The sequence below is a fragment of the Balaenoptera musculus genome, chromosome 15, assembly GCF_009873245.2.
Source record: "Balaenoptera musculus isolate JJ_BM4_2016_0621 chromosome 15, mBalMus1.pri.v3, whole genome shotgun sequence".
Taxonomy (NCBI): domain Eukaryota; kingdom Metazoa; phylum Chordata; class Mammalia; order Artiodactyla; family Balaenopteridae; genus Balaenoptera; species Balaenoptera musculus.
The window spans coordinates 62,545,890-62,570,776 of record NC_045799.1 but is presented as its reverse complement, the minus strand read 5'-3'; the positions used below and the strand labels follow the sequence as shown (position 1 = coordinate 62,570,776).

The window sequence follows — 24,887 nt, the reverse complement described above, 5'->3', positions numbered from 1 at the left end:
CACATGCTTGTCCCATAGTAGGTGTTCAATAAATCACTCCAAACTCAGGAAGTGCCACAGCCTGTCCCCTTTAAGGCTCCCACTGCCATCTGGGAGCCATAGAGGAAGGGGGTCCTGAGGCTGGGCGGGCCTGGAGGGGAGAGGATGCTCCAGGTGGGAGGTACTGCATGGTGGTTCCATCTGCCCCACTGGCAAGTTTGGGGAGCCCCACCTGGCCTTTCCTCTCTCCCCCTGGGGTGCCTCTCTGCCCCCATCTCTCCTACGTGTGCTACAGGTGAAGGCTACCATGTACCTGACCTACCTACGAGCTGTGGGCACCCCACTCTGCCTCCACGCACTTTTCCTCTTCTTCTGCCAGCAAGTGGCCTCCTTCTGCCGTGGCTACTGGCTGAGCCTGTGGGCAGATGACCCTACCGTGGACGGACGGCAGACTCACGCAGCCCTGCGGGGCTGGGTCTTTGGGCTCCTGGGCTGCCTCCAAGGTACCCCTGCCAGCCTTCTTCACTCTCCATCCTCCAGCTCCACCCGAGGGTTTCTCAGGGCTCCTTCGCCCACACCTCCCTGGCTCACCCTGTCCTTCCTGAACATCTGTGCAAACGTCCTGGGTCCAAACACAGACCTGCATCCTTAAGATGGGGCTGGGGAAGTGGGGGACAGGGCACATCCCTACTTTTACAGAAGCCTCCGAGTCTCTCCCAGCCTCATCAGCAAAGGCAGAATCTTGGCCTCCAGATGCTGGGGCAGCTGAGCACTTAGGTGGGGCAGCAGGTCCGCTGGACTCTGCCCCTCTCCCAAGCTGAGGACAGTCCCAAGGTCTGACTGCTGGTGACTTCCAGCACCCCACCCCAATCCCACGCTGCTGCCACTGCCCCACCCCTATCCCCCAGAGGAGGTAGAGCCCTGCATCACATCCCCACCATCATCTCCTCCCATCTTCTCTTCCTTTTTAAAAAATAGATTTGTTTTTTTTAGAGCAGTTTTACATTCACAGCAAAATTGAGCAGAAGGTACAGAGACTTCCCCACTCATCTATAACCTCCGTCATTACCAACATTCCCCCACCAGAGCGGTACATTTGTTACAAATGAACCTATATCCACACATCCTAGTTAGCCAAAGTCTGCAGTTTTCATCAGGGTTCACTCTTGGTGTTGTACATTCCATGGGATGGACAAATGTATAATGACATATATCCACTGTTACAGTATCATACAGAATAGTTTCACTGCCCTAAAATTCTCTGTACTCCACCTATTCATCTCCGTCTCATTGATCTAGTTGTCTATTCTTTCACCAATACCACAGAGTCTTTTTTTCCTGAGTTCTATACCATAATATTTTTTCCCAGTTTTGTTGATGTAGTTGGCTTACAGCACTGTGTAAGTTTAAGATGTAGAGCATAATGATTTGGCTTACACACATCGTGAAATGATGACCACAGTGAGTTTAGTGAACATCCGTCATCTCATATAAATACCAAATTAAAGAAACAGAAAAAACATTTCCTTGTGATGAGAACTCTTAGGATTTACTCTCTTAACAACTTTCATACATAACACACAGCAGTGTTTATTATATTTATCATGTTATGCATTACACCCCTAGTGCTTAGTTATCTTATAACTGCAAGTTTGTACCTTTTGACAGCCTTCATCCAGTTCCCCCTCCCCCCATTCCCCCGCCTCTGGTAATCACAAATCTGATCTATGAGTTTGTTTGTTTTTGAAGTATAATTGACATACAACACAATGTTAGTTCCTGTTACACAACATAGCAATTCGATATTTCTCTACACTTCTAGATGATGACCACCTAAGTCTAGTTATGATCTGTCACCATGAAAAGATATTATATAATTATTCACTATATTCCCCCACACTATATATTTCATACATCTGACCCATTTATTTTGCAAATGGAAATTTGTACCTTTTAGTCTCCCTCACCTATTTTGCTCCTCCCCTCTGGCAACCACATGTTTTTTCTCTGTATCTATGACTCTGTTTCTGTTTAGTTATGCTTGTTCATTTGTTTTTTAGATTCTACGTATAAGTGAAATTATACAGTATTTGTGTTTCTCTGACTTATTTCACTTAGCATAATACCTTCTAGGTCCACCCATGTTGTCACAAATGGCAATATTTCATTTCTTTTTTATGGCTGAGGAATATTCCATTGTATATATACCACCTCTTCTATATCCATTTATCTGTCAGTGGGCACTTATGTTTCTTCCATATCTTAGCTACTGTAAATACTGCTGCAATGAACATACGGGTGCATATATCTTTTCAAGTTAGAGTTTTCATTTTCTTTGGATAAATATACAGAAGTGGAATTGCTGGATTGTATGGTAGTTCTATTTTTAAGTTTTTGGGAATCCCCATACAGCTTTCCATAGGGGCTGCCCTAGTTTACATTCCCACCAACAGTGCACGAGGGTTCTCTTTTCTCCACATCCTCACCAACACTTGTTATTTGTTGTCTTTTTGATAATAGCCATTCTGACAGGTGTGAGATGATATCTCATTGTGGTTTGATTTACATTTCCCTGATGACTAGTGATGTCGAGTATCCTTTCATGTACCTGTTGACCATCTGTATGTCATCTTTGAAAAAATGTCCATTCAGATCCTCTGCCCATTTTTTAATTGGGTTGTTTGATTTTTTGATGTTGAGTTGTATGAGTTATTTGTATATTTTGGATATTAACCCCTTATCAGATATATCATTTGCAAATAACTTCTCCCATTCAGTAGGCTGATTTTTTCATTTTCTTGATAGTTTACGTCACTGTGCAAAAGCCTTTTAGTTTAATGTAGTCCCATTTATTTATTTTTGCTTTTGTTTTCTTGCCTGAGGGAACATATCCAAAAAAATATCACTAAGGCCAATGTCAAAGAGCATACTGCCTGTTTTCTTCTAAAAGTTTTACGGTTTCAGGTCTTATGTTTAAGCCTTTAATCCATTTTGAATTTATTTTTGTATATGGTATGAGAAAGTAGTCCAGTTTGATTCTTTTGCATGTACCAGTTTGATTCTTTTGCATGTAGTGTCCACGTTTCCCAGTACCATTTACTGAAGAGGCTGTCTTTTTTTTTTTTTTTAATCCAATCCAACCTTATGTCTTTTTTTTTTTTTTTTTTTTTACTTGGGGTATAGTTGTTTTACAATGTTGTGTTAGTTTCTCCTGTACAGTGAAGTGGAGTTCCCTGTGCTATACAGCAAGTTCTTATTAGTTATCTATTTTATACATATTAGTGTATATATGTCAATCCCAATCTCCCAATTCATCCCACCCCCACCCCCCGCTTTCCCCCCTTGGTGTCCATACGTTTGTTCTCTACATCTGTGTCTCTATTTCTGCCTTGCAAACCAGTTCACCTGTACCATTTTTCTAGATTCCACATATATGTGTTAATATACGATATTTGTTTTTCTGTTTGTCTTACTTCACTCTGTATGACAGCCTCTAGGTCCATCCATGTCTCTACAAATGACCCAGTTTCCTTCCTTTTTAGGGCTGAGTAATATTGAAGAGGCTGTCTTTTCCCCATTGTATATTCTTGCATATTTTTTTGTAGATTAATTGCCCATATAATGTGGGTTTATTTCTGGACTCTCTATTCTGTTCCATTGATCTGTGTGTCTGTTTTTGTGCCAGTAGCATACTGTTTTGATGACTGTAGCTTCATAATATAGTTTGAAATCAGGGAGTGTGATACCTCCAGCTTTGTTCTTCTTTCTCAAGATTGTTTTGGCCATTGAGGATCTTCTGTGTTTCCATACAAATTTTAGAATTATTTTTTTCTAATTCTGTGAAAAATGCCATTGGTATTTTGATAGGGATTGCATTGAACCTGTTGATTACCTTGGGTAGTATGAGGATTTTAACAATATTAATTCTTCCAATCCATGAGTATGGTATATCTTTCCATCTGTGTCATCTTCAATTTCTTTCAACAGTGTCTTACAGTTTTCCAAGTAAAGGTCTTTTACCTCCTTAGCTAGATTTATTCCAAGATATTTTATTCTTTTTGATGCAACTGTAAATGGGATTGTTAAGTTCCTTTCTAATAGTTCACTGTTAGTGTATAGAAATGCAATATATTTCTGTATATTAAATTTGTATTCTGCAACTTTACTGAATTCATTGTTGGGTTCTAGTAGTTTTTTGGTGGCATCTTTAGGATTTTCTATGTATAGTATCATGTCATCTCTAAATGGTGAGTTTTACTTCTTCCTTTCCAATTTGGACTCCTTTTATTTCTTTTTCTTGTCTGATTGCTGTGGTTAAGACTTCCAATATTATATTGAATAAAAATGGTGATAATGGGCATCCTTGTCTTGTTCCTGACCCTAGAGTAAATGCTTTGAGCTTTTCACCACTGTGTATGATGTTAGCTGTGGGCTTGTTGTGTATGGCCTTTATTATGTTGAGGTGTATTCCCTCTGCTTTGTTGAGAATTTTTATCATAAATGGATGTTGTAGTTTGTCAAATGGTTTTTCCATACCTATTGAGATGATCGTGTGATTTTTATTCCTCAGTTTGTTAATGTGGTGTATCACATTGCTTGCTTTGTGGATATTAAACCATCTTTGCATCCCTGGGATAAATCCCACTTGATCATGGTGTATGGTCCTTTTAATGTATTGTTGAATTTGGTTTGCGAATATTTTGTTGAGAATTTTTGCATTTATGTTCACCAGTGATATTGGTCTGTAATTTTCTTTTTTTGTTTTATCTTTATCTGATTTTGGTATCTGGATGATGCTGGCCTTGTAGAATGATTTTGGAAGTGTTCCTTCCTCTGCAATTTTTTGAATAGTTTGATAAGGATATATGTTAACTCGTCTCTAAAGAGTCTGGACCATCTGGTCCTGGACTTTTGTTTGTTGGGTTTTTTTTTTTATTACTTATTCAATTTCATTCCTGGTAATTGGTCTGTTCATATTTTCTATTTCTTCCTGTTCAGTCTTGGGAGGTTGTACGTTTCCAGGAATTTGTCCATTTCTTCTAGGTTGGCCATTTTATTGGCATATAATTGTTCATAGTCATCTATTATAATCATTTCCATTTGCATGGAGTAGCTTTTTCCATCCCCTCACTTTCAATCTCTGTGTGTCTTTAGGTCTAAAATGAGTCTCTTGTAGGCAGCATACATGTGGGTCTTTTTTTTATATCCATTCAGCCACTCTATGTCTTTTGATTGGAGCATTTAGTCCATTTACATTTAATGTACTTACTGCCATTTTGTTCATTATTTTGGGGTTGTTTTTATAGTTCTTTTCTGTTCCTTTCTTCTTCTTTTGTTCTCTTCCCATGTGATTTGATGACTATCTTTGGTGTTATTTTTGAATTTCTCTTTTTTTGTGTGTGTGTCTATTATAGATTTTTGGTTTGTGGTTAGCATGTGGTTTAAATATAGCAATCCATATATGTGTGGTTTTTTTAAGTTGTTGATCTCTTAAGTTCGAATGCATTTAACAACCTTGCTTTTTTTTCTCTCTCCCTGACACATTTACTGTTTTTGACATCATATTTTACATCTTTTTGTTTTGTGTATCCCTTAACTACTTATTATAGATATAGATGATTTTATGACTTTCATCTTTTAATCTTCCTATTAGCATTATATATGATTGGTTTAGCACTTTTACTGTATATTTTCTTTTACCAATGAGATTTTTCCTTTTGTACTGTTTGTATTTCTAGTTGTGGGCTTTCCTTTTTTGCTTAGTGAATTACCTTTAACATTTCTTGTCAAGCTGTTTTTTTGGTGCTGAACTCTTTTAGCTTTTGCTTGTATGTAAAACATTTGATCTCTCCTTCAAATCTGAATGAAAGTGGTTGTAGTTTTTTTCCTTTCATTACTTTAATATATTGTGCCACTCCCTTCTGACCTGCACAGTTTCCGCTGAAAAGTCAGCTGATAGCCTTATGGGAGTTCCCTCACACATAATTTGTAGCTTTTCCCTCGCTGCTTTTAATATTGTCTCTTTATCATTATTTTTTGCCATTTTAATTACAATGTGTCTTGGTGTGGTCCTCTTTGGGTTGATCCTATTGTGACTGTCTGTACTCCTGGACCTGGATGTCTGCTTTTATTCCCAGGTAAGGGAAGTTTTCAACTCTTATGTCTTCAAATATGTTCCCTGCCCCTTTCTCTCTCTTCTCCTCCTGCGACCCCTATAATGTGAATGTTTGTACCCTTGGTTGTTGTTCCAAAGATCTCCTAAATAATTTTTTTTTCCTTTTTCCTGTTCAGTTTGAGTGATTTCCACTACTCTGTCTTCCAGTTCACTGATCTGTTCCTCTGTATCATCTAATCTACTGTTGATTCCTCCTAGTGTATTTTTTATTTTGGTTATTGTATTTTTCAGCTCTGTTTGGTTCTTCTTTATATTTTCTAACTCTTTGTTAAAAACTTCTAGCTTCCCACTGTGTTCATCTATTCTTCTCCCAAGTTCTTTGAGCATCTTTATGATCATTACCTTGAACTCTTTATGGGGGCTTATCTCCACTTCACTTAGTTCTTCTTCTGGGGTTTTATCTTGTTCTTTCATTAGGAACATATTCCTCTGTCACCTCATTTTGCCTAATTCACTCTTTTTATATCTATGTATTTGGTAGGTTGGTTATGTTTCCCAATCTTGGAGAAGTGGCTTTTTTGTAGGAGACATCCTATATTTCCCAGCTGCACACTCCCCTCTTGTCACCAGAGCTATATGCTCTAGGACTGCCCCTATGTGGGTTGCATGGGCCCTTCTGTTGTAGTGGGCTGACTACTGTGGGTGGTCTGATAGTCATGGCTGATCCCTAGTCTGGTTGGTTGCCAGGCCCTGCCTTGTGCAGAGGCTGCTAGCCACTGGTGGTGGGGCCAGGTCACAAGGTAGCTGGCTGCAGAGCCCCAGGGGTTCCAAGGGCAGTGCTGGCCCACTGGTGGGTGGAGCTGGGTCCCAGGGTGGCTGGTTGCAGGGCTGGTGTCCCAGATCTAATGTTGGCCTGCTGCTGGGTGAGGTCAGTTGCTGACAGGACTGGCTGTGGGGTCCGGGGTATCCCAAAGCTGCTGCGAGACTGCTTGTGGGTGGAGCTGGGTCCTGGGATCTCTGGATTCAGGGACCTGGGTGTCTCAGAGTTGGTGTTGGCCTGCCAGTGGGTGGGGCTGGGTCCTAACAGCTGACTGAAGGGTCCCAGGGTTCCTAGGGCTAGTGCCAGTGCACTGGTATGTGGGGCTGGGTCCTGGGGTGGCTGGACACTCAGGCAGTCCTAAGGCAGCCAGCCTGCTGTCCTCACCTGGATAGCTGCTTGGCCTGAGGCATCCCACTACTGGTGATGACAGGCTAGTGGGCAGGGCCAGGTCCCAAGGCTAATAAGCTCAAGGAAGTATTCCAAAATGGCACTTGGCAGCACCAGTGTCCTTGTGGTAAAACAAGCTACCCAAAGTGGCTGCTGCCAGCATCTGTATCCCCAGGGTGAACTCCAGTTGCCTCCTGCCTATCCAGAAGGCTCTCCAGGATCTCTCCAAGATCAACAGGTATGTCTGACCCAGGCTCCTTTCAAGTTACTGCTTCTGCCCTGGGTCTCGGAACATTCATTTTTTTTGTGCACCCTTTAAGAATGCAGTTTTTATTTCCTACAGCCCCCTGGCTTTCCTGAAAGTCTAGTCTTCAAAACCGAGTGTTCTGGGGCTCATCTTCCCATAAGAGCTCATCTTCCTGGGGAGCCTTATGTGGGGCTCAGACAGCATGCTCTTTGGGGAGAATCTCTGCAATTGACCCATTTATGAGTCACCCACCCAGGGATGTGGGTCTTGACTATACTGCGTCTCTGCCCCTCCTACCCATCTCATTGTGGTTCATTCTTTATATCTTTAGTTCCAGAAGATCTTTTCTGTTAGTCTTCTGGTTTTTCTCATCAGTGGTTGCTGTGTAAATAGTTTTAATTTTGGTGTGCCTGTGGGAGGAGGTGAGCTCAGGGTCTTCCTACTCCACCACCTTGGCTACTACACCCATAATATACCCCACAGTCTTGATTATGGTGGTTTTTATTTTTTTAGCAGAGTCTGGAATTTAGATAGTGTCAGTCTTCCAACTTTATTCTTCTCCTTCAATATGGAGTTGACTATTCTGGATCTTTTGCCTCTCCAAATAAACTTTATAATTAATTTTTCAATGTCCACAAAATAACTTGCTGGGATTTTGATAGAGATTGCTTTGAATTTTAGATCAAGTTGGGAAGAACTGACATCTTGACAATAGTGACTCTTCCTGTCTATGAACATGGAATATACCTCTATTTAGTTCTTTGAATTTGTTCATTGGAGTTTTGTAGTTTTCCTCATATAGATCTTATACTTATTTTGTTAGATTTGTACCTCGATATTTCATTTTAGGGGGTGCTAATTGGTATTGCGGTAAATGGTATTGTGTTTTTAACTTCAAATTCCACTTGGTCATTGCTGGCATATAGGAAAGTGATTGAATTTTTCATACTAACCTTGCATCCTGGAATGTTGCTATAATCGCCTATGAGTTTCAGGAGGTTTTGGTCAGTTCTTTCAGATTTTCTGCATAGATGATCATGTGATCTGCAAAAAAATACAGCTTTATTTCTTCCTTGGCAATCTGCATACCTTTTATTTCCTTATCTTATTGCATTAACTAGGACTTCTAGCAGGGTGTTGAAGACGAGTGGTAAGAGGGGACATTCTTGCCTTGTTCCAGATCTTATTGGGAAAGCACCAAGCTTCTCACCATTAGGTTAGCTTCTCACCATTAGGTTTTTAATAGATATTCTTTATCAAGTTGAGGAAGTTCTCTATTCCTATTTTACTGAGAGAGGTTTTGGGTTTTGTTTTGGGGGGGGTTGTTTTTGTTTATTTATTTGTTTTATCATGAATAGGTACTGGATTTTGTCTAATCTTTTTCTGCATCTATTGATATGATCAGGTGATTTTTCTTTTTTAGCCTATTGATGTGATAGATTACATTAATTGATTTTTCAGATTTTTAAAATATTTATTTATTTATTTGGCTGCACTGGGTCTTAGTTGTCACATGCAGGATCTTCATTGCCGCGTGCAAGATCTTCATTGTCACATGTGGGATCTTTAGTTGTGGCATGCAGGATCTTTAGCTGTGGCATGCAGGATCTAGTTCCCTGACCAGGGATCAAACCCAGGCCCCCTGCATTGGGAGCGCAGAGTCTTAACAACTGGACCACCAGGGAAGTCCCAATTTTTCAAATGTTGAAGCAGCCTTGCATATGTGGGATAAATTCCACTTGGTCATGATGTATGATTCTTTTCATACATTGTTGGATTTAATTTGCTAATATTTTGTTGAAGATTTTTACATGTACGTTCTTGAGAGATATTGGTCTATACAGTTTTCTTGTACTGTCTGTCTGATTTTGGTATTAGGGAATGTTGCCCTCATAGAATAAGTTAGGAAGTATTCCCTCTGCTTCAACCCTCTGAAAGAGAGTGTAGAGAATTGGTATAATTTCTCCTTAAATATTTGTTAGTGAACTCATCTGGGCCTGGCAGTTCCTGTTTTGGAAAGTTATTGTCAATTCAATTTCTTTAATAGTTATAGGCCTATTGAGATTGTCTATTTCTTCTTGCATGAGTTTTAGTAGACTGTGTCTATCAAGGAACTGGTCCATTTCTCCTAGGTTATCAAATTTATGGGCATAGAGTTGTTCGTGGTATTCCTTTTTTATACTTTTAATATCCATGGGATCTATAGTGATGTCCCTTTAAAAATATTTTCAGATATTAGTAATTTGTGTCTTCTTTCTTCTTAGCCTGGCTAGAAGCTTATCAACTTTTTGATCTTTTCAAAGAACTAAGCTTTGGTTTCATTGATTTCCTGTTTTCAGTTTCACTGATTTCTACTGTAATTTTTATTGTTTCTTTTCTTCTGCTCACTTTGGATTCAATTTTCTCTTCTTAGTTTCCTAAAGTAGAAGCTTAGACGATGGATTTTAGAGCTTTCTTTTTTCTAATATATATTTATTCAGTGCTATACATTTCCCTCTAAGTACTGCTTTCACTACATGCCCAAAATTTGGTAAGTTGTGTTTTTATTTTCATTTAGTTCAAAATATTTTAAAATTTCTCATGAGGTTTCTTCTTTGACCCACGTGTTACTTAGAAATGTGTTAATATTCAAGTATTGGGGATTTTCCAGGTATTTGTTATTTCTAGTATAATTCCACTGTGGTCTGAGAACAGACATTGTATAATTTCTCTTCTTTTAAATTTGTTAAGGTGTATTCTATAGTCCAGAATGTGGTCTATCTTAGTGAATGTTTCATGTGAGCTTAGGAATTTGTGTTCTGCTGCTGTTGGATGAAGTGGTCTGTTGATGTCCATTATATCCAGTTGATTGATGGTGTTGTTGAGTTCATCTCTGTCCTTACTGATTTTCTGCCTGCTGGATTTTCTGCCTTTTCTGATAGAGGGGTGTTGAAGTCTCCAACTATGATAATGGATTCATTTATTTCTCCTTGCAGTTCTATCAGTTTTTGCCTCACATATTTTGATGCCCTGTTGTTAGGCAATACACATTAAGGATTGTTATGTCTTCTTGAGTAACTGACCCCTTTATCATTATGTAATGCCCCTCTTTATCCCTGATAACTTTGCTTACTCTAAAGTCTGCTCTATTTGAGGTTAATATAGCTACAAACTATATAGGTATAATATACTATTTAAAACTATATGCCTCAAACTAGCTTAAGCAACAAGAGAATTTTTTGGCTTGTGGGACTGGAATCCATAGGTAACTAGCTTGAGGTATGGCTGGATCCAGGGGTCCAGCAAATGCTGGAAGATTAGCTTCATTTTCTTCCTCTATGATAGCTTCCTGCCCAGGCAGGCTACTTCCCCTGGTGCTAACATAGTATCCCACAAAGTGAGTACCTCTTCCCAAAAGTCCCAGCAAAGTCCCAGGTCTCATTGGCCTGACTTGGGTCATGTGTTCACCCCTGAACCAACTACAGTGGTTCAGATTGGCTGGGGATGAAATTTGCCCCACCCCAGAAACAGAGAGTGAAGTTAGCTCCATTCCAAGCACACAGATTGGCATTGGGAGGAAGGGGGTGTATTAGTTTCCTAGGGCTGCCATAAAACGGATTACCACAAACTTGGTAGCTTAGAACAAGAGAAATTTTAATTCTCTCACAGTTCTGAAGCCAGAAGTCCAAAATCAAGGTGTCAGCAAAAATTGGTCCCTCTTGGAGGCTCTGAAGGAGAAACTGTCCCATGCCTTTCTCCTAGCCTCTGCTGGTTGCCAGCCATTCCTGGGCTTGTGGTGTATCACTCCAGTCTCTGTCTCCGTCTTCACATCATCTTCTTCTCTGTGTCTCTGTGTGTCCTCTCCTCTCCTTATAAGGACACTAGTTATCGGATTTAGAAGCCGCCCTAAATCCAGGATTTCACCTCAAGCTCTTTCACTAATAACATCTTCAAAGGCCCTCTTTCCAAATAAGGTCACATTCTGAGGTTCCTGGTGGACATGAATTTGGGGGTAAACACTATTCAACCCACTGCATGGTGGTCCCATCAAAGGATAAATCAGGGTGGCCAGTTCATAAGATAGCCACCACAGGGTGATGGGGTTCTCCAGCCCTTATGCCCTGACCCCCTTCTCTCTCCCCAGCAATCGGGCTCTTTGCCTCCATGGCCACAGTGCTCCTAGGCGGGATCCGGGCATCCAGCCTGCTCTTCCGGGGGCTCCTGTGGGACGTAGCACAGTCTCCTATTGGCTTCTTTGAGCGGACGCCCATTGGGAACCTGCTGAACCGCTTCTCCAAAGAGACAGACATAGTAGATGTGGACATCCCAGACAAAGTCCGGTCTCTGCTGATGTATGCCTTCGGACTCCTGGAAGTTGGCCTGGTGGTGACGGTGACCACCCCGCTGGCTGTCGTGGCCATCCTGCCGCTGCTGTTCCTCTATGCCGGGTTTCAGGTAAGGGGAGGTTGGAGAGGCTCCTGGGGCCAGCCGAGGTCACCTCCACCAGTCCCCTGTCCCTGGGCAGGACTCAGTGTAAGAGGTTCTGCCCAGCTGGATATCTAAGAGCTGCCCCTAGAAGAATTCTCAGAGACAGAGACACCACAGTCTGTTTCTAACACTTACTCTCATCTCTGTCTCCCAAATGTTCACATCAAAGTTCTTAACATCTAACAGTTTATCCTGCTGCTGTTGCTGAAATCAGCTTTCTCTTCTCCAATGATCTGGAAACCAAGAAGGCATTGCAAGCTCTCAAAGACCATTGTATTAGGCTCGACTCTTTCAGTTGCCAGAACCAGAGACCAACTTAAATTAGCTTAAACACAAGAACAGAATTTAATGGTTTACGCTCCCAGGGTGCAGGGGGTCAGCTCTCACTAGGACGCTGCCACTCTTTCCATATCTTCCCTCAGTGGTTCTTGAAGTGTGGTATCAGACCAGCAGCATCAGTTTCACCTGGGAACTAGTTAGAAATGCATATTCTCAGGCCCCATTCAAGACCTACTGACTCAGATACTATGGAGCTGAGGCCCAGAAATCTGGGTTTTAATGAACCTTCCGGGTAATTCTGATCCATGCTGACATTTAAGAATCACTGGCTCAGCTCTGCTTGGCCTAATTTTGCACACACTCCTTTTCCAGGGGGCAGGTCTGATGGCCCCCTTGCAACCCTGTACTCACAGCCTCCCACCTCAGCAACCCCCAACACAAAGCAACCTTTTCTCCAGCTCAGCATTCATACATCCATCCCAGGGAAGATTCTGATTGGCCCTTCATGAGGCATGTGTCATCCCTGAGCTCATCACTGTGACCAAAGGAATAGTTTGGTAAATGTCAGTGCTTCTCAAACTGTCTCTCTGTGTTTGTATTCTCTCTGCTCCCCACTGTCCCACTTCAGAGCCTGTATGTGGCCAGCTCATGCCAGCTCAGACGCCTGGAATCAGCCAGGTACTCATCCGTGTGTTCCCATGTGGCCGAGACGTTCCAGGGCGGAGCAGTGGTCAGGGCCTTCCAGGTCCAGGGCCGCTTTGTGGCTCAGAACGACGCACACATGGATGAAAGTCAGAGAGTCAGTTTCCCGCGGCTGGTGGCTGACAGGTAGGAAGGGGGCGGAGGAGAACCTATAATCCATCTGCATCCCCAGAGGATGAGACCTAAGGTCATACTGTGTGGTCAGAGAGGTCAAGTGGCCTGCTCAAGGTCACACAGCGAGTCGAGGGTAAAGCAGAGCCTAGATCCCACGGGTGCACATGGCTCACACTGTGAGCAGATGGAACTTGGCCTGAGGGATCCCCAACAGCAGGTGGGCAGGAAGTACAGGTGTCAGCAAAAGGGAAGAAGCCTCTGTTGCCAGGCCACTAGACCAGCCTCTGTTGCCTTGGTGACAAAGGAGCTACATAAGCATCCTCAGCCTCCTTTCAGTACTAAGCAAGAATAAGAACACAAGCTTTGAGCACAGACAGACACAGGTGCAAATCCCAGCTCTGCAACTTAACTAGCTGGATGATCTTGGGCAAGTCACATAACCTCTCTGAGCCTCATTTGTCAAAGTGAGTTTGCGCTCATGGAGTGGCTGCTGAGATTAAACAAATACACTCATAGCTAATCCTTGTAATGTGCTTACCACATGCCCAGCACAGTCCTCAGCATCCTCTGTGGATTAATTTATTTAATCCTATTAACAACTCCACCAGGCAGAGACTCTTATAGATGATGAATCTTAGGCACAGAGAGATTTAGGAACTTGCCCAGGGCCACACTGCAAATACATGGTGGAGTGAGGATTTGCATCCAGTCAGTCTGGTGCCAGAGTGTGGAGAGGGTCAAGCACACAGTAGGTGTGAATTCAATAAATGTCAATTCCTTCCTTCTTTCTGCCCAGATCCCCAGCCAGCTGGGGCTATGAGGCCCTGTAGCTGTGGGCAGTGTCTCAACGCCATATGCCTTCTGGGTGACCTGCCCTGCCCCTTCCTGGGGTCCTAGCCTAGGGAGGAGGGACCTTACAAACGTTTAGGAAGCACCTACTTTGTGGAAGGGTCAATGATTTCTGGGCCATATATGGTGGGTGTATCTCATTTAATCCTCACAACTCTAATGAGCCAGACGTTACTTCTTCCCACAGATGGGTAAACTGGGGTTCGGAGAAGTGAAGGGACTCCCCCAGGGTCAGCCACCTAGGAAGTGGCAGACCCTCAGTCAGGCAAATGTGGCTTCAAATCCCGGCATTTGTTATGTGTGTGGACTTGGGCAAGTACCTAACCCTTCTGAGTCCCAGTGTCCTCATCTGTCAAATGGGGACAACAGTCCTCCCATCGTGGGGTTGTTAAGAGGACTAGGTGTCATATTCAGTGAAGTCCAGAGTTCCCCGAAGACAAGGATTTTTATCTGTTTGGTTTGCGGCTGTGTCCCCAGCATCTCCAGCATGCATGGCACACAGTAGGTGCTGAATACATATCTGCTGAATGAATGCATGAATGAATGGTCAAGTAGGAATTCAATAAAAGGAAAAAGAAGTAGGAATTCAATTTCCTCATCCATTCAATATATATTTGTTGAGAACCTACTACATGCTCAGTCCTATGCTGGGTCCTGGGGACAGAGCCATGAACAAGACAAAGTTGCTGGACTTCCCTGGTGGCGCAGTAGTTAAGAATCTGCATGCCAGTGCAGGGGACACAGGTTCGAGCCCTGGTCCGGGAAGATCCCACATGCCGCGGACCAACTAAGCCCATGCGCCACAACTACTGAGCCTGCGCTCTAGAGCCCGCGAGCCACAACTACTGAAGCCCGTGTGCCACAACTACTGAAGCCCGTGCGCCTAGAGCCTGTGCTCCGCAACAAGAGAAGCCACCGCAATGAGAAGCCCGAGCATCGCAATGAAGAGTGGGACCCACTCGCTGCCACTAGAGAAAGCCCGAGCACAGCAATGAAGACCCAACGCAGCCAAAAATGAAATATTAATTAATTAATTAATTTTAAAAAAAAGACAAAGTTGCTGCCCTCATGGAGCTCATGAGCCTGCTGATGGAGGCCGACAGTCAAGGACTGATTAACTAGTTTAGTTATACAGGGTGATAAAAGGGAGGAGTCGTCCTGAGGGCTCTCTGAGGAGGTGGTGCTTGAGCTGGCTTGTGTGAGGGTAAGATGTTGGCCACGTGAAGATGGAGGTCGGATTCAGGCAGGGGGAACAGGGGGGACATGGCTTGGCATAGCCTGGGGACAGAAAAGTGGCAGCATGGCAGAGCTTCCTTGAGCACCTACTGTGTGCCAGGCCCTGAGCTGGGCGCAGGTGAGACAGGACAGTGTCGGCCCCCCCCCACCTCCGAGCTCAGGTGGGGCCTGGGTGTGGAGGAGACCGTTGCCGGGACCCCATGGGCACTCGAGCCGGCACGCTGTCCAGGCCTTGTGCCCAGGGAGGCAGGTACCGCAGAGGGGCCCCACTGACCCCACTCTTACCTGTCCCCTCGCAGGTGGCTCGCTTCCAACCTGGAGCTCGTGGGGAACGGGCTGGTGTTCGCGGCCGCCCTGTGCGCAGTCCTGAGCAAGGCCCACCTCAGCCCCGGCCTCGTGGGCTTCTCTGTCTCGGCCGCCCTGCAGGTACTTCTGACACCCCAACCTGGGCTCTGGGGTGCGGGCAGAATGGACACAGACCTCTGCCAGTGGGACCTTCAAGGACCTGAGTCCAAACTACCAACCAGTGAGGAAGACACGGCTCTGCAAGAGCCTGGGCTGGACCTCGGGCGAGACTCTTCTTCCCTCTCGGAGCCTCGGTGTGCTTCTCTGAAAAATGGGCAGTAATCCCTTCACTTCGGATACTATAAAGACTCACTGAGATAAAGTAGACAGAGTCCATTTCCAGTGCATTGTTAATGTTAACTATTAATAACAATATTTAACGTCAGGTTATGACATCTGTAAAGGAAAAATATATATATATACATATATGTAAGTAGCATTCATTATGAATGAGACATTGTTCTAAGAGCTTTATAAATATTAGCTCATTTAATCCTGCCCACAACCCCACCAGGGGTACTATTACTGTCCTCATTTTACAGTTGAGGCAACTAAGCTTAAGGATAAAGCAAGTAACAGGATGGAACATGATTGGGGGGAGGGTGCTTTTCTTTCGCGTGGCCCGGAAGACCTCTCTGAGAAGGGGCTTGAGATCTGTGGCCTAAAGGAAGTGGGGGAATAGGGGAGGGGAAGGGGAGGAGCAGTCCTGGTGGAGGGCACAGCAGGAGGAAAGGCCCTGGGATGGCGGGAGGGGCGCCACTGGTGTGTTAGAGGAACAACAAGAAAGTGGTGTGGCTGGAGAGAGTGTGAGGACAAAACTGGAGGGAAACGAGGTTGGGAAGGGGTGGGGGCAGGGCTGGAGCAGGCAGGCGAGCAGGCCCTGGGGAGGAGCTTGGCGTGGCTCCAAGTGGGAAATCAGTGTTAAGTGGAGGGAAACCTCTCTGAATGGACGTCATTGGGCTGGATCCTGCTGGGTGTCCTTGAGAGGGCCACACACCTTCTCTGGTCCTGTCTCCCTACCTGTTTCAAGAAGGGTTGGATAAGCTGATGTCCGAGGGCTCCTTTCTGGTCCATATACTCCAGTTCAACTAAAAGAAAAGAGGGATCCTTGTGGCTACAGCCAAATTCTGCCCCCTTGTCTGCCCTGGGTCCTGCCTCCCAGCCCCTGCCTCACCTGTGGGGTGGCCTTGCTGAAGCTGTCCTGAGGTGTCTTCTCGAACCAGGTGACCCAGACACTGCAGTGGGCTGTTCGCAGCTGGACAGACCTGGAGAGCAGCATCGTGTCGGTGGAACGATTGAAGGACTACGCCCAGACGCCCAAGGAGGTGATGGGCAAGAGATGGAGGGGGGGCGGGCACCATCCAGGACTTACAGCAGAGGACGGTGGACCCATGTTGACATCTGCCACCGGCTTTAGAGTCCCCACCACTGCAGACTGGAGTCACAGCCAAGGTGGCAGTAATGGTTAAGGGGTAGGGTCTGAGACGAGGTCAAATCCCGGTTCCTCTGAATGGCAAGGCAGGGCACTCTGAGTGACAGGGGACCATGAGTAACAGCAACATGACAGTAACATAACAGCAGCTTGATAGCAACATTATAGAAACATAACAGCAGCACAACAGTAACATGATAGCACTACTGAAACATAATAGCAGGAACAGAGAAACATAGCGGCAACATAACAGTGCGGGGTGTACTAGGAGGTCATCCCACAATAAAGGACTTCATACAGTCTCTGGCACACCACAAACACTCAATACATGTCCACCACTCTAATTAGCCCCATTTCACAGATGGGGAAACCAAGGCTCAAGGGAGTGGAGTGACCTGTTCAAGGTCACAGGAATAGCAAATGGCAGCACTGGTCTCCCCACTGCACAGACTTGCCCTTTTCACTAAAAGGAGAGTGTCTACCTCTAGCGAAAGAGAGAATATTATTTGAAAATTAATAATGGCTAATAACAACAATAGATAAAGAGTAGCCAACACCATTATTTTTTTATTTTCACTATACCAAATATTATTTGTTTTTAGCCTTGCTGCATTCCATGCCCCATAACAACCCTGTAAAATAGCAGTAAATAAGCCCACTTTACAGAAGAGGAAACTGAGGGTCAGAGAGGCAGGCCCTTTTGTGAGAAGCCTGGAGAAAGGCTCCTCTGACCCAGTGTCCCCTCCTGCCCTAGGCACCCTGGAGGCCGGCCACCTGTGCAGCCCGGCCCCCCTGGCCTCGTGGGGGGCAGATCGAGTTCCGGGACTTTGGGCTGAGATACCGACCCGAGCTCCCGCTGGCCGTGCGGGGAGTGTCCTTCAAGATCCACGCAGGAGAGAAGGTGAGCGGCTCACCTACAACTTCCTCCTTGTGGTGGCCAGGCCATAGGGCGGCTGGAGAGGCCTCAGGGCCATGGCCAGGCTGGGCATCACCCAGGGTCCGGGTCCTGAGCACAGCTGCCTGCTCCACGTCCTCACCTCAGGTCCCCCAGTCTTTAGACCCACCACACCCTAAATGGAACTTATCATCTTCCCCAAACCTGCTTCCATCTTGGTGAAACCCACCCACCTTGGTGTCCCAGATGGGGAGGCATCACCCCAACTTCTTTCTTCTTTTGCTATCATTAGTTGAACACCTACTATGTGCTGGGTGAGGTGCTGAATGTTCCACATACTTATCCAGTTTGCATGGGCTCAGTTCCTTGCTTTGCCATGGCTGACCTTGGACAAGTCACTGCATACCTTGGTCTCAGTTTCCCATCTGTAAAATGGGAATAATAATGTCAACCTCATAGAGTTGTTGAGAAGTTTACCTGGGTTAATACATAGAAACTGCCTGGAACGGTGCCTAGCACATAGCAAATGCTACAGAAGTGCTCACCAATGCTTTTATTCATTATTATTTGCATTTTCACTCTGACAACACCCCTAATATCACCTCATTTACAGATGATTAGTCAGGCTGCTTCACTGAATCCTTCTCTGCCCTCCCCACCTGGCGACACTTCCTCCCTGCCCTCCCCTCCACTGCTCCAGGCCCTCAGCTTCCTGTTTCGCCCCCTCCAATCTATTCTCCTGTGATCTTGATTAGAGCATGTCATTTCCCTGCTCCAGACCTTCCTCCCTCTCCCAGCTTCCTTCTGGTAAAGCCCAAACTCCTGAGCTTGGCATTCAAGGCCCTTTCTCCACTTCATTCATTGCCCTGTCAGGGCTTAGCCAACATTTGTGGAGCAGCAGCCTCTGGGCCAGGTGGGTACATGGTGCTGCCCTCGAGGAGCTTACAGGCTAGCAGTTGGTGTGGTTCACCTGGAATCTTCCCCCTCCCTGAACTCCTAGTCATCCTTCAAGATTCCACTCAAGTATCTCCTCCTCCATGAAGCCTTCTCTGATTGCCCCATCAACCCCCATCCCAGGCAACATGAACAGCAGCACCTCCATGCTTACCTCCATTGCTGCAGGGCCAGAGCCTGATTATAGAGAGTGCTTGTTCATCACACTGTATTTAAGTTTACTCAGGTGCACTATTTCCAAGACCAGATGGTGAGCCCTTTGGAGCAAGGACTCCTTAATTTCTGTGTTCCTGGTGACTAAAAGAGTGCCTGTTATACAATGGGTGACACACATGCTTCGTTCACTTATTAAACAGAGTGTTGAACCCCCACCAAGTGTCAAGGAAGGATGGGGGATGGATAGAAAGATGGGCAGATAGATGGAAGGATGAAGGATGGATGGCTGGGATTGGGGGCTGGATAGAAAGGAGAAAGAGGCATGGATGGAAGGATGAATGGATGGATAGGATGGAGTGGAGGAAAGGATGAGAGATGGAAGGCAAGATAGGAATATGGATGGAAGGATGGTGTGTGGAAGGAAGGATGAAGGACAGAGGGAAGGATGAGGGTATGGATGGAAGGAGGGGGATGGAAGGAAGTGTGAGGGAGGGATGGGTAGAAGGAAGGGGGATTAATAGGAGGATGGGACATAAACAGAATGATGGAAGGGAAGATGAGGGATGATGGAGGGGGTGTGGATGGAAGGAAGGGGAAGGATGAAGTAATAGAAGGAAGGGTAGGGAAGTGGATGAAAAGATGGGAGAGGTGTATCAGGATGAGGGGACGATAGAGAAGAATGCACAGACAGAAGGTTGGATGGACTGATGAATGGATATATGGACAGGTGGACAGATGGACAGATAGAAGGATGGATGCTCAAAGGATGATGGATAGATGGATGGGTCTTGGGTGCAGGGGAAACATCTAGCAAAGACATGCCCAGGAACCCTGTGGGCTATGGCCTGCCTTCTTCTGGCCAGGCCTGGTCGGAATGGGCCTTACTCCCCCATCCCCCGGCAGGTGGGCATCGTTGGCAGGACAGGGGCAGGAAAGTCCTCCCTGGCCGGGGGCCTGCTGCGGCTCCTAGAGGCGGCTGAGGGCGGGATCTGGATCGACGGGGTCCCCATCGCCCAAGTGGGGCTGCACACACTTCGGTCCAGGATCACCATCATCCCCCAGGTGAGGCCTGGGGAGGGGTGGGCAGAGGTGGGGGGAGGGGTGGGCAGAGGTGGGGGGAGGGGGAGAGGTGGGAGGCATGGCTGGCCCGGCTCTGACCCGCTGTCCCTCCCGGCCAGGACCCCATCCTGTTCCCCGGCTCTCTGCGAATGAACCTCGACATGCTACACGAGCACTCGGACGAAGCCATCTGGGCGGCCCTGGAGACGGTGCAGCTCAGAGCCGCGGTGGCCAGCCTGCCCGGCCAGCTGCACTACGAGTGTGCCGACCAAGGCGACAACCTGAGGTAGGGTCGCCGCACCCCAGCCAGACCCTGTGAGGTGCTGGGGGAGAGGCAGGTGTGGCCAAGGTCCCCCCCAGGGTAATATGCCCTGGAAGTCACCTCCCCACATAGGATGATCAACCCCATCCTATTCCTAATCACAGTACAAATCCCACCCCTCATCAGCCATTCCAAACTCCAATACAATCTCTGAATATCAAGAGATATTCTTTTTCCTAAATTTGTTTCTAAATTTATTTGGTGGCAAAACTCAACCTCTACTGACACGAGGCTACTTCTGGTCTGTATTTATCTCACTCAGCATTTATTTTGCTGCAAGAATATTGTGTTTGATATTGGGCGCTAACCCCATGCTCACTGGGGTTGTCAAGTAACATAGGGTGTATGCCTTTAAAAGCTTTAAGAAATTGTAGTAAAATACACATAAATCATCTTAACCATTTTTTTAGTGTTCAATTCCATAGTGTTAAGTACATTCACATCATTGTGCAATAAACCTCCAGAACTTTTTCATTTTGTGACACCTAAACTCTGTAGCCATTAAACAATTCTCTATTCTTCCCTCCCACCAGCCCCCATTTCACTTTGTTTCTCTAGGTACTTCATTTAGGTGGAATATTATAGTATTTGTCTTTTTGTGACTGGCTTATCTCACACAGCATAATGTCCTCCATGTTCATCCATGATGTAACATGTGCCAGAATTTCCTCCATTTTAAGGCTGACTGATATTCCATTGTATGGATTTTCTTATCCGTTCATCCACTGATGGACGCTTGGGTTGTTTCTACCTTTTGGCTATTGTGAATAGTGCTGCTGTGAACATAGATGTACAGGTGTGTGCCTTTTTAAAAGTCAAGACATTCTGGATTCTAAAACCCACCTGACCCAGAAGATGTTAGGGTAAGAGACCGTGGGTGGTAATGGCACTAGAGGGGCAGCAGGGCTTGGTAGCCAGGAGCATAGACATAGTTGTAGGATCTTGGGCAGGTTACTTAATCTTCAGTGCCTCAGTTTCCTTATCTGTAAAATGGGAATAATAGTTAGAACCTGCCTATCTGTGCAAGGATTCAATGAGTGCTATGTGTAAAGTTGTTGAAACAGTGCCTGGCATTTAAGAAATATTCATTTCAATATTCATTTTAATCCTCAAAGCTGCACTTTCACTAATCCCATTTCACAGAGTTGAAATCTGAGGCTTGAGATTTGCCAACTCACCCAGCCCATAAGTGGTGAGTCTGGAGCAAAGCCCAGGCACCTGACACCCACATGGCCGTAGTAGGTCCTGGTTCCCTAAAGGGTTTACTCTCAGAGGAAGCTGGACATGGCAGGAAACAGCCCCAAACACCCTTGAGTCTCCAGGCTCTGGGGGCTCACTGACTGTGTGACCTTGACCCTCAACTTCCTCATCTGTAACTGGAGTAAAAGAAGGGCTTACTCTGTGACATGCATGGCTTTTATATGATTTGTCTTATCCTCACAACCCAGTAAGGACTCATTGACACAATACCTACCTTTGTGGTCTTTATGAGATGAGTTAATATACATAAGCATATAGGATGTGTCTGGCACATGGTGAAGACCATAGAATAGAAACAGAGATAGCCATTGCACAGATGGGGAAACTGAGGCCCAGAGGGTTTCAATGACTTACCTAATGTCACTCTGCTCAAAAATGGCAGGATGGGAATTCCTACCAGCTCTGTAGACTAGGGACCCACAGGCACACATCCCCCACTCCCGCAGCTGCCATGAGGACACATTTGTGGGCACCCCCTGCAGGTCAGTCCTGATGTGCAAACATCTGGCCTGTCCCACTCATTCCCAGCCTGGGCCAGAAGCAGCTCCTGTGTCTGGCACGTGCCCTTCTCCGGAAAACCCAGATCCTCATCCTGGATGAGGCCACGGCTGCTGTGGACCCGGGGACGGAGCGCCAGATGCAGGTCGCCCTGGGGAGCTGGTTTGCGCAGTGCACGGTACTACTCATCGCCCACCGCCTGCGCTCCGTGCTGGACTGTGCCAGGTAAGCCCCCCTACCCCACCTCACGCAGCTGGCCCCCAGGGCACCCCTGCAGGCAGAGGAAGGCATCAGGGTTTAGAGCTGGAAGAGCACTGGAATAGATTATGAAGTGCCCGTTGTACAGGTGGCAAGACTGATGCCCACAGGGGAAGGATAAACCCGAAGACACATGCCCAGCAGATGCTTCCAACTGGGCCGTCAGGGTCAGGAAGCCGTGTGGAAGGCCAGACTCGCTCAGAGCAGACACGCTGGGCATTCAGAGCAGCCAAGACCCTGGGCTGGGATCCAAAGAGCTGGGTGTGTCCCTCTCCCTTGCAGGGTGCTGGTCATGGACGAGGGGCAGGTGGCAGAGAGCGGCAGCCCGGCCCAGCTGCTGGCCCAGAGGGGCCTGTTTTACAGGCTGGCGCAGGAATCAGGCCTGGTCTGAGCCCAGCCCCTGGATCCTCCTCCCGCCCCACCAACCCGGAGAGTCTGCCAGGCCCTGGAGACACAGCGACCCGCAGGTTGGCATGATCAGGGCTCATCCAGCCGCATCTACCCTGGAGCCAAAGTCGACAGCAGCTCTCTGCCCTGGCTGCCCACTGTACTCACCTGGGGACCCCAGAAAACTGCCTGTGCCCAGGCTCCACCATAGACCAATGAAATGAGAATCCCTGGGGCTGGGGCTGGAACAATGGTGTGTGTACCTTTTACAGAGCAACCTTTTATTTTGAGATGATTGTAGATTGACAAGCAGTAAAAAATAATCCAGAAAACTCCTTGTGTACCCTTTACTACTTTTCCCCCAATAATAACATCTTTTTTTTTTGAAGTATAGTTGATTGACAATGTGATAATTACTGCTGTACAGCAAAGTGATTCAGTTATACACATATATACATTCTTTTTAAAAATATTCTTTTCTACTATGGTTTATCATAGGATATGGAATATAGTTCCCTGTGCTATACAGCAGGACCTTGTTGTTTATCCATTCTATACATAAAAGCTTACATCTGCTCACCCCAACCTCCCACACCCCCCCTCCCCCTTGGCAGAGTCTGTTGTCTATGTCCATGATTGTTTCAGATGGGTTCATTTGTGTCACACTTTAGATTCCACATATAAGTGATACCATATGGTATTTGTCTTTCTCTTTCTGACTTACTTCACTTAGTATGATAATCTCTAGTTGCATCCATGTTGCTGCAAATGGCATTATTTCATTCTTTGTTATGGCTGAGTAGTATTCCATTGTATATATGTACCACATCTTTTTTATCCATTTATCTGTTGATGGACATTTAGGTTGTTTCCATGTCTTGGTTACTGTGAATAGTGCTGCTATGAACATAGGGGTACATGTATCTTTTTGAATTATAGTTTTGTCCAGATATATGCTCAGGAGTGGGACTGCTGGATCATATGGTAATTTTATTTTTAGTTTTCTGAGGAACCTCCATACTGTTTTCCACAGTGGCTGCACCAACTTACATTCCCACCAACACTGTAGGAAGGTTCCCTTTTCTCCACATCCTCTCCAGCATTTGTTATTTGTAGACTTTTTAATGATGGCCATTCTGACTGGTGTGAGGTGGTACCTCGTAGTTTTGATTTGCATTTCTCTAATATTTAGCAATGTTGAGCATCTTTTCATGTGCCTATTGGCCATCTGTATTTCTTCTTTGGAGAAATGTCTATTTAGGTCTTCTGCCCATTTTTGGATTGGGTTGTTTCATTTTTTTTGTTGTTGAGTTGTATGAGCTGTTTGTGTATTTTGGAAATTAAGCCCTGTTGGTTGCAGCATTTGCAAATGTTTTCTCCATTCTGCAGGTTGTCTTCTCATTTTGCTTATGGTTTCCTTTGCTGTGCAAAAGCTTGTAAATTGATTAGGTCCCATTTGTTCATTTTTGTTTTCATTTCTATTGCCTTGGGAGACTGACCTAAGAAAACATAGGTACGATTTATGTCAGGGAACGTTTTGCCTATGTTCTCTTCTAGAAGTTTTATGGTGTCATGTCTTATGTTTAAGTCTTTAAGCCATTTTGAGTTTATTTTTGTACATGGTGAGAGGATGCGTTCTAACTTCATTGATTTACATGCAGCTGTCCTACTTTCCCAATACCACTTGCTGAAGACACTATTTTTCCCATTGTATACTCTTACCTCCTTTGTTGAAGATTAATTGGCTGTAGGTGTGCAGGTTTATTTCTGGGCTCTCTATTCTGTTCCATTGATCCATATGTCTGTTTTTGTGCCAGTACCATATTATTTTGATTACTGTAGGCTTGTAGTATTGTCTGATGCCTGGGACAGTTATGCCTCCTGCTTTGTTCTTTTTCTTCAGGATTGCTTTGGCAATTCTGGGTCTTTTATGGTTTCATATGAATTTGAGGATTATTTTTTTCTAGTTCTGTGAGAAATGTCATGGGTAATTTGATAGGGATCACATTAAATCTACAGATTGCTTTGGGTGGTATGGCCATTTGAACAATATTAATTCTTCCAATCCAAGAGCATGGGATATCTTTCCATTTCTTTGAATCATCTTTAATTTCCTTTAATGTTTT

At 45.4% G+C, this 24,887-nt stretch overlaps 1 protein-coding gene across 3 annotated transcripts in view; it reads left to right on the top strand.

The window, feature by feature from the left end:
- Nucleotides 1-23,094, top strand: part of ABCC6 (ATP binding cassette subfamily C member 6) — a 61,569-nt gene extending 38,475 nt beyond the window's left edge. For all 3 annotated transcript variants that reach the window (XM_036826646.1, XM_036826645.1, XM_036826644.1), the window contains 10 exons: nt 275-482; nt 11,672-11,982; nt 12,923-13,122; nt 15,495-15,621; nt 16,764-16,865; nt 17,727-17,873; nt 19,881-20,039; nt 20,156-20,322; nt 22,147-22,341; nt 22,657-23,094. In XM_036826646.1, coding sequence (XP_036682541.1) covers nt 275-482; nt 11,672-11,982; nt 12,923-13,122; nt 15,495-15,621; nt 16,764-16,865; nt 17,727-17,873; nt 19,881-20,039; nt 20,156-20,322; nt 22,147-22,341; nt 22,657-22,765 — 1,725 coding nt within the window. In that variant the 3' untranslated portion in view covers nt 22,766-23,094. The remainder of the gene's footprint in view (nt 1-274; nt 483-11,671; nt 11,983-12,922; nt 13,123-15,494; nt 15,622-16,763; nt 16,866-17,726; nt 17,874-19,880; nt 20,040-20,155; nt 20,323-22,146; nt 22,342-22,656) is intronic.
- The last annotated feature ends 1,793 nt before the right edge of the window (nt 23,095-24,887 follow it).